Source organism: Rousettus aegyptiacus, unplaced genomic scaffold, assembly GCF_014176215.1.
Source record: "Rousettus aegyptiacus isolate mRouAeg1 unplaced genomic scaffold, mRouAeg1.p scaffold_m13_p_14, whole genome shotgun sequence".
Taxonomy (NCBI): domain Eukaryota; kingdom Metazoa; phylum Chordata; class Mammalia; order Chiroptera; family Pteropodidae; genus Rousettus; species Rousettus aegyptiacus.
The window spans coordinates 48,997,307-49,009,783 of NW_023416289.1; the positions used below are offsets into that span (position 1 = coordinate 48,997,307).

At 56.6% G+C, this 12,477-nt stretch overlaps 1 protein-coding gene across 4 annotated transcripts in view; it reads left to right on the forward strand.

The window, feature by feature from the left end:
* Positions 1-12,477, forward strand: part of TMED3 (transmembrane p24 trafficking protein 3) — an 18,216-nt gene continuing 5,739 nt past the window's right edge. The window contains exons 1-8 of one of the 4 annotated variants that reach the window (XR_004954307.1): positions 1-237; positions 1,694-1,942; positions 7,122-7,269; positions 7,900-8,096; positions 10,258-10,364; positions 10,474-10,557; positions 11,663-11,827; positions 11,918-12,145. Coding sequence is in view for 1 of the 4 variants with exons in the window: in XM_016125519.2 (XP_015981005.1) it covers positions 76-237; positions 1,694-1,942; positions 5,438-5,662 (636 nt within the window). In the remaining 3 variants the exon portion in view is untranslated. Of the gene's footprint in view, positions 238-1,693; positions 1,943-5,437; positions 6,140-7,121; positions 7,270-7,899; positions 8,097-10,257; positions 10,365-10,473; positions 10,558-11,662; positions 11,828-11,917; positions 12,146-12,477 lie in introns of those variants that run through there. The other 3 variants (XR_004954308.1, XR_004954309.1, XM_016125519.2) reach the window with 3 other exon arrangements.

Here is a 12,477-nt window from a genome sequence, read left to right on the forward strand (position 1 = left end):
CCCCCGGAAGCCCGCGGTCGCTCGCGCCACGTCTGTCCCGCGCTGCCGCCAGCCGCCACCGGGACCCGGAGCGCCATGGGCAGCGCGGCCCCACGTTCGTTGCTGCTGCTGCTGCTGCTGCTGCTTGGGGTCGAGAGGCCGCGTGGCGCCGAGCTCACCTTCGAACTGCTGGACAGCACGAAGCAGTGTTTCCACGAGGAGCTGGAGCAGGGCGTCAGGTTCTCCCTGGACTACCAGGTGGGGTCTCGCTCTGCCCTTTGCAGGTGTCGGCCTGCCGCGGCGCCCCCGCGGGCCCCGGACTCAGGAGCGCCCCCTCTGCTCAGCTGGGGCGTGGGCTGTCTGCCCCGCGGCGCTGGGACTACGCTGTCCTACTTCGCGTCCTGAATAAATGGCTCCTAGAGGAAGTGGGGGTGTGGTTTAACTGCCCCCCTCCAGCGTTTAAGCCATTGTTGGGGTGAGCGCCGGAGCGATGAGAGAAGCGATGAGAACGGGTGCTTTTGAAAGGGCATCTCAGTGCAGACCTGGAGCCCTCAGTGTTTACGGAGACCAGTGCTGTGGCCACAAGGTGTGACTGTTGCCATATGACTCAAGAAAGCTCCCCCGCCACACACACCAGTACCCCTGGCTCCTCTAAGGGACCTACGGGCTCAGTTTTGGGGAGCCCGTCCTGGGTGAGGGAGCTGCCTCTAAGGGTGAGTGAGCAGATCTGGCGATGGAGGGCTGAGTGGGAGTCATACCTAGAAGCCATGTGCACCTGCACAGTGCTGGCTGGCGTTAACAGAGGCTGTGGGGCTGCAGCAGCAGGACTGGGGCGGCTGTCCCATTGACGGCTCTCTGTGGCGAAAGCCACTAAAAGACGCTTATGTGTGCGTGGTGGTCTCTGAGTCCTCGATTTGGCCATTTACACATCTTTGTGGACAATGTACAAATTGTGGCTGGGTCAAGTGGGCGCAACCTAGATATGATCACCCAGGAAGATGCCCACTGGGCGGCATCTGGCCAGTGCTGGGTCAGGAGTCGCTGCCAAGGAGTGCTTGCACGGCCCCTGGCACTGCCAGCCTCCAGAAGCGCCCTGCTCCCCGGGCAGCTTCGTCCTGGGCAGGGGGCCTTCTGTACTTTGGGGACAGGTGGGGACCGCGGACTGTGTCCTTCGATGGCCCGTGGGTGTAGCCACAGACTCCCTATATAGTTTCACTCTGTGTAGGTCTTAGCCTTTCTTACGTTTACCAAGAGAGTTTAAACGAAATAATCCTGGGACTCTCCCACCTGGGACAGTGGCAGACTGCCTGTGATGGCCTTGTCTCCCTCTGCCTTCTTCTCCGTCCCCTCATGATAACTTGGACACTTACTAGACCGTTCACCAGGTGGCGTAACCACTGACCTGTTTCCTGTCATGTAAATGGTCAGGGGGAGGCTCCTTACACTCTTGAGCAGAACCTTCGGAGTCAGGTGGCCCGGGACTCAGATCTCAGACCTCAGCCTGTCCCTTTCAAGCAGTATTTTCATGGCCCATCGACTTAATACCTCTCGGCCTCGGAGTCATTCTCCGAAGTGGCAGTGTCACTTGAGAAGGTTATGAAGTTCAGTTTAGTGGGAAGATGGCTATGAAGTCAGTATCGGCGCCTGGCCGGCCGTTGGTGCTGGTGCTTAGCCTCTGGTAACAGCAGACTGTGTGTGTTTCTGTGGTTGTCAGGTTATCACTGGTGGTCACTATGACGTTGACTGCTATGTGGAGGACCCCCTGGGGAACACCGTCTACCGGGAAACCAAGAAGCAGTATGACAGCTTCACGCACCGGGCTGAGGTCAAGGGCGTGTATCAGTTCTGCTTCAGTAACGAGTTTTCCACCTTCTCTCACAAGACCGTCTATTTCGACTTTCAAGTGGGCGACGAGCCCCCCATACTCCCAGACATGGGGAACAGGGTCACAGCTCTCACCCAGGTGAGTGGGCGTTGACAGACGGTCTCGGCAGAACCCCCTCCCCCGCCTCCGGCTTGTTCCTCCTCTCCTGCCCTTGTCATGCTAGGGAGCAGCCACCATCTACCCAGCTCCCAGTCCGCAGTGTGTGTCGGCTTTGCCTGTGCGGTCACATCTGGTCCCGCAGGCCATCATGTCCTCCTGACCGTCCTCTCCAGTCTTTGGTTGGATCCGTGCTGGGCTTCCCTCTGCTGTCCCTGCCTCCCTGCTTCAGTCCACAGAGCCCATGGCATGTGCCTCGCTGCTGATGGGACGTGTGTGTGTCATCAAGGCTCAAGTCCCGCTCTGTACAGGGCACCGATTAGGGCAACAAGCCACTGTGACACGTAAACCCAAATGTCAGTGGCTTTTAGCACAATAGTATTTTCCTCACCGAAATGAGAACAGAGAGAGTCAGGGAGGGGTGAAGGCTCTCTGTGGCATGACTGAGGAATCCTGGCTCTCTTTCTTGCCACCTTGCTGATGTCCTTTAGCACCTTCTGCCTCTAGACACCAAAGGAAGGCAAGAATGAGAAAGCCCCTAAAACCCTGGCCAGAAGTAAGACATGTCACTTCCACTCGCGTCCCACGGTTGACAGGGGCTGAGTGGCTGTCTGGGTGGGGGGCGGGGCAGACGCCTGGTAGCAACCCCATGCTTGGTAGAGAAATGGTGACATTTTTGGAGAACAGATGCTCACCTCTGTCACCTGCGGCTCTCCAGGTCAGTTATAACGTGGTCCCCACTGCCTTCCTCAGGCTTCTCTCCTGCTGCTGAAGCCCCACCTTCCCTCCTCCCACACGGAAGCCTGGCCTTATTCCCCGTGTCCCCAGCGTGTTCCCAGAACCCTGGTATATGGGGCGTGGCTCAGGATGGGAGTCCAGGTGTGTAGTTGCCAGGTGCCCGAGTGGTGCCCAGAGAGACCCACAAGACAGGACTGGCCACCTGTGGCTGCACCTGGTCCACGAGCAAAGCCAGAGCGCCTGAGGCCACTGCGAGGCCACACTGCCTCCCAGGCGGCCCTCTAGGGTGGCACGTGCTCCACTCACTGGTGGCTTTTGTGTGGGCTTGTGTGCTCGGTCCTCCACGTCCGCGGGCAGATGGGGGTCAGTGTGGCTCCCGCAGTCTGCGTGTGGCGCTTTGCAGTGAGCGTCACCTCCTCACTTGCTGCACAGCAGCACCTGTGGTAGCACCTGTGGCGCTCAGTCGTGTCCGGCGACCCGTGGCCGTGCGTGGGAAGGCCCACGTGGCGGGGGGAGCGCCCTGCGCCGCCTCCTGCCGAAGCTTTCAGGAGTCGGTTCCTTCCACGTGTCCCTCTGCTGCCCGCGCCCTGACCGGGTCGTCGTGTGTGTCGGGCTCTCATTTGCACCAGTGGGCGCTTGGTCCCCACACTTTAGGGCAGAGTGGCACCGTCACTGCCCTCGGGGGGACCACTGAGCCCAGGACACTTGAACAGGGCTGTGACAAGGGTGCAGCAATTCAGGGGCGGGTCCCTGCATTTTGCTAGCAGAGTCACGGAAGTCTTCACGGGCTGAGTTTGGCTTAGAAGTGAGAGTGGCGGTTACAGCCCAGGAGCGTGTCAGCAGGGCGGGGCGGGGCACGGTGTGCAGGGCGCAGCCTGCCTGGGCGGCCAGGCCTGCCTTCTGCTCCTCACTGGCCGTCGTCATGCGCACGCAGCTGTTGTCTCGCTCTCGCCCGACCCCGTCCAGCACGGTGCTGGGCCGGCAGCCATGTCTCCTGGCACCGGAACCAATACCAGAGCGAACAGGCTGCAGCTGGCCTCCCTGCCTCCTACCTGAGAGGGCACCAGGGTGTCTTGGGTCTTAGAATTTTTAAGTGCAGTTGATAAACAGTGTTATGTTAGACCCAGGTGTGCAGCGTAGAGACCAGACGTTTATACACTGTGGGACACAGTCACCACAATGAGCTAGTTTACTAACCATTTGTTACTGTGTGGCTATTACAATGTCACTGTATTGCGGTTCTTCCTTTACAGGCCCCGGGCCCTCTTCACACAGTCACCGGGTGGGACTCTGGCCTGCGGCATCTGGCTCAGGCCTGTAAAGTGATGCCTCATGTGGCGTACGTGACGTCCCCTCTGCCTGTGGTGTTGGCACCCGTGGTTTCTGTCTCCTCCCTCTGTCCCGCGCCTCTTCCCTCCCCCTCATCCTCCAGTGATTCTGAACCTCTGGAGAAGGCTAGAGTGCCAGCCTGAACTGCTGACCGCCCAGGCCGGGGCCCAGGGCCCAGGGCCCCCCCCCCCACCGAGGGCAGTGCTCACTTTGGGTTTCCGCGGGAGGGGGGGACGCATGTGTCCACGTGTCCAGTCTTGGGCGTCTCCATCCAGCCCACTGGTTTCAGGAATGACCTGCCAGTCCCATGAATCTGTCCCACTGCCCTCTTCTTCTCCAGCTTGTCGCCCTTCACTGGGGCTCTCAGCTTTCCTTCCTAGTAGAAGTGTGGCAACCGACAGTGTTCGCGGCCTCTGGGCTGCTCCCCACCAGTCCCACTACGTCATGGCTCCCAGAGCTCCCAGAAGGAAAGTTCTCGTCCTGCTGCTCTGCTCGCCGGGGTCTTTCCTGCGGGCTCCACCTGCCCACATCCCTGCTCCCGGCCAGGCCTCTCCTGCTGCCTCTGCTCCCTGGAACCCCTCCCTCATCCTCTGCCTGCTGACATCCTGCCCATCCCTGGGGGCTCAGCCGTCATTCCTGGGTGTCTCCCCAGGATGACTGGCCACTTCCTCTGGGGTGTTTCTGAAGCTCTGCTCACCCCCTGCCATTGGCTCTTTTTACATGATGCTGATTATCATGTTCTCGAGCTTTTGCGAGACCCAGGCCTGTCCTACTCTGAGTCACCTGTCAGCTCCCCAGGCCTAGCACAGTGCCTGGAAGACGGGGAGACGTGATGAGCGTCTCCCCGTCTTCCAGGCACTGTGCTAGGGCAAATGAGTTAACTCGTGGAGTTTGGGCTGTGGAGCAGCATGATCGTCGTCTCCGTTTTCCAAGTCCCTCCTCTGAGTCCCCAGCCCCACACTCAGCAGTGGCCCGCCAGGGGGCAGCAGGCTGATAGGAGTGTAGAACTAATTGACTTGCTCAGTGTGCCTGTGTCACGGCTGTAGGGAGTGACAGGAAGGAGCAGTAGGGAGCCTTCTAGAAACGGCACGTGTCGAGTCCGGTGTATGCGGGTTCCGACATCTTCCCTGGTGCCTTCCCAGTGCGGCCTCTCGTCCCTCCCCGTGGCAGCGGGCATGCCTTTGTGAGTGAGGGCACGAGGCAGTGCTTGGAAGCTCGGCTCTGCCCTGTGGGCAAGTTCCTTGTCCTCAGCCTGGTGAGGTTCATTACAAGGGTTAAGTCAGACCCGTAGCGCAGGCTCGAGGTGGCGTTCAGCAGATGCGACCTAGGACGTTGCCGACAGCATTTGCTGTGCTGGGTGCCACTCTGTCTCGGGGTCAGCAACGTGACTGCTCTTCTCTTCCCGCCCAGATGGAAGCTGCCTGTGTGACCATTCACGAGGCGCTGAAGACGGTGATTGAGTCCCAGACGCATTACCGGCTGCGGGAGGCCCAGGACCGGGCCCGGGCCGAGGACCTGCGCAGCCGGGTATCCTGCTGGTCTGTGGGCGAGACCATCGTGCTGTTTGTGGTCAGTGCCAGCCAGGTGCTGCTGCTAAGAAGCTTCTTCACGGAGCGGCAGGTGGTGCGCTCCTAGTGTGGCATCCTGCCTCCGGGGCCCTCACGCCCCGGCTGGAGCCGCACCCCGAGGCCACAGGCTCCCGTCCTGGCACACATGCCCGCGGCTCTCCTTCCAGGCAGATGCTTGCCCTGGTCCCCCCTGCTGCAGCCCATCGTACTGTGTGCCCGGCGCTGGATGCAGGGTTCAGAGTAGGGTTGGGGAGCTGCCGTGGGAGGGCAGGAGGGTGGGCACGGGAAGCCCCAGGTGCCCAAGCGTCCGGGGCACAGCTCCGCGATGCCTGGGTTGTCTGGTCTGTGTGTGGTCTGACGGTGTGGGCACGGGGCTCCCCAGGGAGCCCTCTGTGCCTGAGGCGGCTTTGCAGAGCTGCTCCCCCCCAACCCCCCCGCAGTGGTGCTGTCAGCCCTGCGTACAGGGCAGAGTGGTGACCGGATGCCCCTGCCAGCTGTGTGTCTCCTTGGCCGTGGGACTCTGTTGAATAAAGACTCAGCGTGAGCGCCGTGTAGATGCGTCCTTCATTGCTTGGCTGGCCAGGGGCTTGCAGCTTGGGGGCGTAGCTGTGTGCATGAGTGAGCAATATCCCTGAGCTCCAGGTGCCCTGGAGGTGGGTGGGACGCTGTGTGAGGACACGGGGAGGGGTAGCTGTTCTCCGGATCGGATGAAAGCCATGAAATGGGCCTCAGTCTCCAGAGATGTCTGTCAACAACTGCGTCATCATTTCTTCCAAATGCGGAGGCCAGGGGCAGAGCACGGGCAGACTGAGCAGTGATGAACGGCCGTGCCAAGCACCACACCCGCCAGCGCACAGTGGTCTCTTTGAAACTTAAGTCGGACGCTGTCACTCTTGGTCGGAACTTGTCCGTGGCTCCCCGCGTCACTCAGAGTGCGCGGCTGAGCCCTCACCGTGGCTGGCGCACTGTCCCCTCTCCCTGTCATCCCCCCCCACACCCCCTCGCACACTCCCTGCACCCACTGCCCACTGGTCTCCTCGCTGTCCCTGCCCCGGGGCCTTTGCACATGCGTTCCCACTCCCTGGTGTCTGCACGACCTGCCCAGTTGTGTCCTTCTGGCCAGATGTCACACAGTCATCGAGGTCTCCCATAACCACTGGATTCAAGAGAGCGCGTGGGGGAGTTCAGGTGCGTCCATGCCGTTGTTTTAAAGGCATCTTCACTTAAGACGTCTGAGGGCCAGATCTTCTCTTGCTCTGGACATAATAGTTCATGTACGTGGTGGGGAGCACAGTGCCTCCCTAGAGACCTGGCTGCTGCATGGGGCATATGGCCACCTGCAGCCTGCCCTGGGTACCACTGAGCTGGAAGGGGCTGTTGGCTGCCTCCGTCCCCTGTGGCCTGCGACTGCGGTGCCGGAATGCCATCGATGAGGCTCTGAACACAGGCGGCGGAGCTGCCATTCGTGGTGTTGTATTCTGGGCTTTAAATTTGTATGATGTGGAAGTTTAACTTTCTCATTTCAGATCCCTCTTCTTTCCTGGCCATAGGGGAAACTACTGCAGAGCTGACGTCTACAGGCCACTTCATTCCCAGTCTTCGCTGGCACGCGTGGTCCCTGATGGCCCGCGCTCACATCACCGGGATCAGCTTGCTCTGAGCGGCAGTGCTTGGGTGAGTGTGGTGGGTGTACCCCGTTCAGCATGGTATGTTCTAGGGCGTCGGCATTCCTGCAGAGCAGAAGCCGGGGCGCACAGAGGCTGGGACTGTCCCCGGAGCGGGTCTGTGGGAAAGACCATGTCCCTGTGACTCTGGTTTAGGCAAAATTGTAAGAGTGCTGCTAGAACTTTCTTGGCCAGATTCACAGGCGAGCACTGTGTGGGCGGGGCTGTGGAGCGAGGCTGGGATGAGCTGTTCCCCCCCCCCCCCGCGCCGGACAGCAGTGGCGGGCTGCCTTTGGCTCCTCCTCGTGCACCGTGGACTCAAAAGCTGGAACATTTGGGCAACGAGGAGAGCAGGCATCCTCCGTGGCTGGGAACCGTGGCCACGAGGTTTTCCTGCTGTTTCTTCCAGAGTGAGACACTGTGGCAGTTCTCACAGGCCAGCAGAGGAAACATGCAGACACTGCCACAGTGTCTCACTCTGGATTCTGACACTTCTGCATGTTTCCTCTGCTGGCCTGTGTTTTTCAGGCTGATATTTAACAAGAGCAGAAAACCCCTGTGGTACTCGTGTCAGAGGCTGGGTCGGGGCTGCGCAGGTAGTCAGGTAGGGCTGGTGGCCACACCAGATCTTCCCCTCCAGGCCCGTGGCTGGCAGGGCGTCCCTGAGAAGTGCCCAGGAGAGCTGGGTGGGCCGCACGGCTGGTGGAAGCGAGGCTGGTGTGCGTGATCCAACTTCTGGGCTGAGCATCTGCCGTGTGCAGTGGGACCGGAGTGTCTCGAGCAGACTCTGTGAACGTGCCTGTTGCAAGCAGTGCGTGTCATCCTGCAATTAGTCCTGTGAGTGCCATGCGTTGCTCTCGCGGCCTGCAGCCGTGTGAGGGCGACCAGGGCGGGCGGGTGGAGGCGGCCGCACGCGGGCCTGGCCTCGTCTGTGCGTGAGTGGTGAGCCCCAGTGTGTGGGAGCTGTTCCGGGCTAGTTGGTGTCACGAAGGGCTGGAACGTGAGTTACTGAGTCGTGGGAGACAGAGGCCCTCCGTGTGCCGGGCTGGACGTTCCGCCCCTCCCCGCAGACGGCTGGCACAGGCATCCCTGGACTGCGGGTCTGCGCTGTGTCGCGCTCCTGCCATGGTCCTGAAGGGAGGCCCCCCTCCCTGAGAGGGAGTGTCAGCTGTGTCTTTTCAGTCTCTTGCCCATCTCGATGTCCATCTGCTAGGTCACCTCACCCTGCTTGGTCCACTTGGTCCATCCACGTGAGGCAGTTCCAGGGCTGGGCTCTCCAGGCCTCAGAATCAGCAGCCACAGTTGGCCCAGAGGTGGTCATGTGGCACCAAGCTGTTCCATTAGAATTGGCAGTATTTGTATATGTGTTAACACTAACATGTGTAACATTGTATGGTGTGTTGCTTTTATATACATGTGTATTGCGAGTGACTGCCACAGCAAGGTTAGTTAACACATCTATGACCTGACCTAATTATTTTTTTTGGTGCTTGTGCTGGAAAATGTTTAACATCTGTTTGCTTAGAAACGTGCAGGTATGCAGCAGCGGAGTTACCGTAACCGTGGTCCCATGCTGTACGTTGGGTCCCCAGAGCTGACTGTGACCGGGAGTTTGGATACTTGATGACAATCACCTGTTTCTCCCACACACGCCCAGAAGCACCAGTCTGTTCTGTTTTGTAGCATAGTCAGCTCATGCAACATGTGCCTTTGTCTGACTCATTTCATTTAGCATAATGCCCTCAAGGGCCATCCTTGTTCTTGCCTGTGGCAGGGTTTCCTTTTTCGGCCAGTGTGTGTGCCGTTGTGGTGAACATGTGTGTGTGTACAGTGTACATATGTACTTCTCACGTTCTTTAGTGTTGACGAGCACATAGGTGGTTTTTGTGTCTCGACTATTGTGCGCAGTGCTGGAATGAAGACGTGCATCTAATCAGGGTGCTGATTTTGTCTCATCTGGATAAACGTCCAGGATTACTGCATGGTAGGGGAATTCTGATTGTACTTGCCAGAGGAGTCTCCAGGCGGCGCTCCATCGTGGCCGCACCGGCTCGCATTCCCCGTTTCTCCACACCCTCGCCAGTGTCCCCCTTGTCCCTGCGTGGAAGCCATGCTAACAGGTGTGAGGCGCTGTGTTGTTGTGGCTCGGAGCTTTAATTCCCTTGTGCTGAGTGGTGTGGAGCGCCTGGGGATGGCCATTTGAGGTAGGAAGGGAGGGGGACGGGCATCGAGGGGTTCAGGGGGAGGCGTCTGGCGTGCACAGCGGTGGCTGGGCCGGTTGCAGCGTTGGCTCTGCTCTGTGTTCGGATGCCTTGCCTGCCGTTCTCACTCCCCTGCCCCCGGCTGGAGCCCAGGGAGTGGGTGAACCTTGTTTTTGGTCCAGATCGTTGCCTCCTTGCCTCCTCATTGCCCCATAACCTGCTCTGTGAATGTCTCTGTCATGTCACTGTGGACCTTACGTGGGCCCTGTCTGCTGTTTTATGCATCTGTGGTGACGTAGAGCATTGTGTTGATAATGCTTCTATTCCTTATGTGGTGAGTGTCTTTATCTGAACATAGATATTTTAGATTCAGTTTTTCAGATGGCCCAGGGAGGTAAATTGCACACAGACTTACAGAAAGCTTCTTTATAGGGAGGTGCTGTAATGTTTTGGTGAAGGGCCAAAACCTGGAGGGAAACTTATTTTTCCATTAGTCAAGGTCTTGCCAGAAATGCCTGAAAGGTCCTGAGGAAAGTGGTATCTTTCAGCTCCCGATATGTAAGGAGCCTGGATGGTTCACAAAAGATTCCGATAAGCATCTGGCCAGACTTATTATATCATAAACAAGCACAGAGGAAAGGCACAGATCAGATTGTTGTAATAAAATGTCTTGGCATCTTTGAGCCATGTCAAATAAGTAAATCAGAGGGCTTATTTTTTGTTGACCAGTGTGTATTCGGTCAACCCATCAAGCTCGAGCTAGCAATCTACAGTGATTCCTGTTCTTTCGATTTCAGAATGAAGTGAAGCAAGGATCATAGGCCAGACACAGACCCTTGGACGTGGAGGCCGGTGATGACCAGATTTGATAGTCATTCTCTGCTTGGAGTGTCTGCAAGGACAGGTAATGCTTTTGTGAAGGGAGAGAGATGGTGAGGTGAGGATGTTTCAGATGGGCTGGTCTTACGTTTATATATCATTGAAATCAAGCAAATGTCATTAATATCTTTCAGGAAATAATGGTGTAATGGAAAAAAAGCAATGATCTTCACTCAGGTCCAAGAGAAAGGCCAGGGCATCCACTGCAGCCTGTCTGGGTAAGTGGCAGATGTCACTGTGGACCTTCAATGGGCCGAGTCCGCTGTTTTATGCATCTGGGGTGACTGGCATACAGCCTTGTCTTTTCCTAGACCAGATGGCATGACCACCGGCACCAAAGGAAGACAAGGGTTCCCCAGGACCCAACAAATATCACACACGTGTCACCTTTGGCACTTTTTAAAAAATTTATTTTTTTATGGTGATATTAACGAAATCCAATGAATTCCAGCTGTATACTTTCACAGTAAATACTGGCACTTTTTATAGGTTTTTTTACATTGAATTTTAAAAGACGAGCAAAGGATATTTTGTTTTATATTTTTGGTAAGATCAGTGATAGTGCATACATACATGGGAGTGTCATGAAATTCCGAATCTTATTTGGGTTGCCCTGTGCTCAAACCTTTACAAGGTTTCACGTCCCTAACTCGGAGACAGAGACTCTGGCAGAGAGTCCAGTTTTCTCACTAGGAAACATCTACTCCAACACACAAAACACACGATTCCGTCTTCAGTGACTTCTTTCATCATCTCTCAGGCCTTTATGTTATGAAGTCATTGTCTTCGGCTCTTGTTTTCCATCCCAACACTCTCAAGGAAGTGCTTGGTGCGCTCAGCGAGAATGGCCACAGTCACTCATTTCATTTGTAGTCATTAAAAAGGGGGGGGAAAGCTGAATAGGAAACTGCATGGTGAGCATTGAATGGATAGGACGGTGTGCACACGCCCCTCGAACCTAAATCGTTTGCGTGCAGTCGTCACGCAGGGCGGCGGGAGTGGCGACGGATGCCCGCGCTGCACCAGGCTGTGTCTCGAGTGAACAGATGTGCACTCAGCACCTGTTGCGTCCAGGCTGTGCCGGAAGCTTTGAAGAAACAACAGTGCAGGAAACAGACGACCTCACAGGGAAGTTATTTTCTTTTGAAAGCTACAGGTGTTGAACAAGCAAACAAAATAATTTCAGATGGTGTCACGCCAAGAAGAAAAACAATGTAATTGGGCGTAGTTAGGTGAAAGTTGGGTAGAGAGGAAGGTTATTTTAGGTAGGATGGCCTAGGAGGTCGCATTTGAGCCGTAACCCACCTGATGTGAAATCCCCAGCTCTCCAAGTCTCCTGGGAAGAGGGACGAGCCCGGAGAAAATCCTAGGGCCAGGAAAGAAGAGTTGGGGTTGGAGTGTGGAGGCGAAGTCTCAGCGCTAAGCAGGGACAGACTGCATAGCACATCTTTGGACCTGCTAAAGAGTTTCAGTTTGATGTAAAACCTGGTAAGAAGTCACTGTAGTGTTTTGAGCAGGGGAGTGACGCGATCCTATTTTCTTGCTAAAAAAAGATCCTTCTGGCTACTTTGCATGCAGAAGCTGCTGTGGAGGGCACTGGACACTGTGTGGCGAGCCCAGAATCAGGGTCTCCATCAGAGGTCTTGGTGGTGATCTAGGGGAGAGACGATTTGGGCTTGGCCATGGAGGGGCGAGAATTGATCAAATTCACCGTGCAGTTCAACCATAGTGATGACAGCACTTGTTAAATGGAGTACATATCAGAGGAAGGCGGAATCACAGAAGATGGCTAGACTTTGGAACTGAGTAAGTAGGTGAAGGATGACGCCGGTTGCTGAGATGGAGATGTCTCGGGGAGGAGTGGGTATAGGAAGGAGTTGAAGTTCTACCTTGGACTTGGTTTTGCAAGTCTATTGTACAGCTATCAGGACTTAGTAGCTGAATAAATTAATATAAAGTTTAGGGGAGAGGTTGACTCTGAAAAATACAAATTTGGGAGTCATGAGGGTAGAGAGGTGAAGGAGGCTAAAGACTGAACACCAGGGATTTAAAGTTTTGAGGTGTATCCTCTACTGCCATCCTTCCTGGGCCCCATGGGGGCTGTACCCACTCCAGAGCTAGCTCAGCTGCCTTGACTC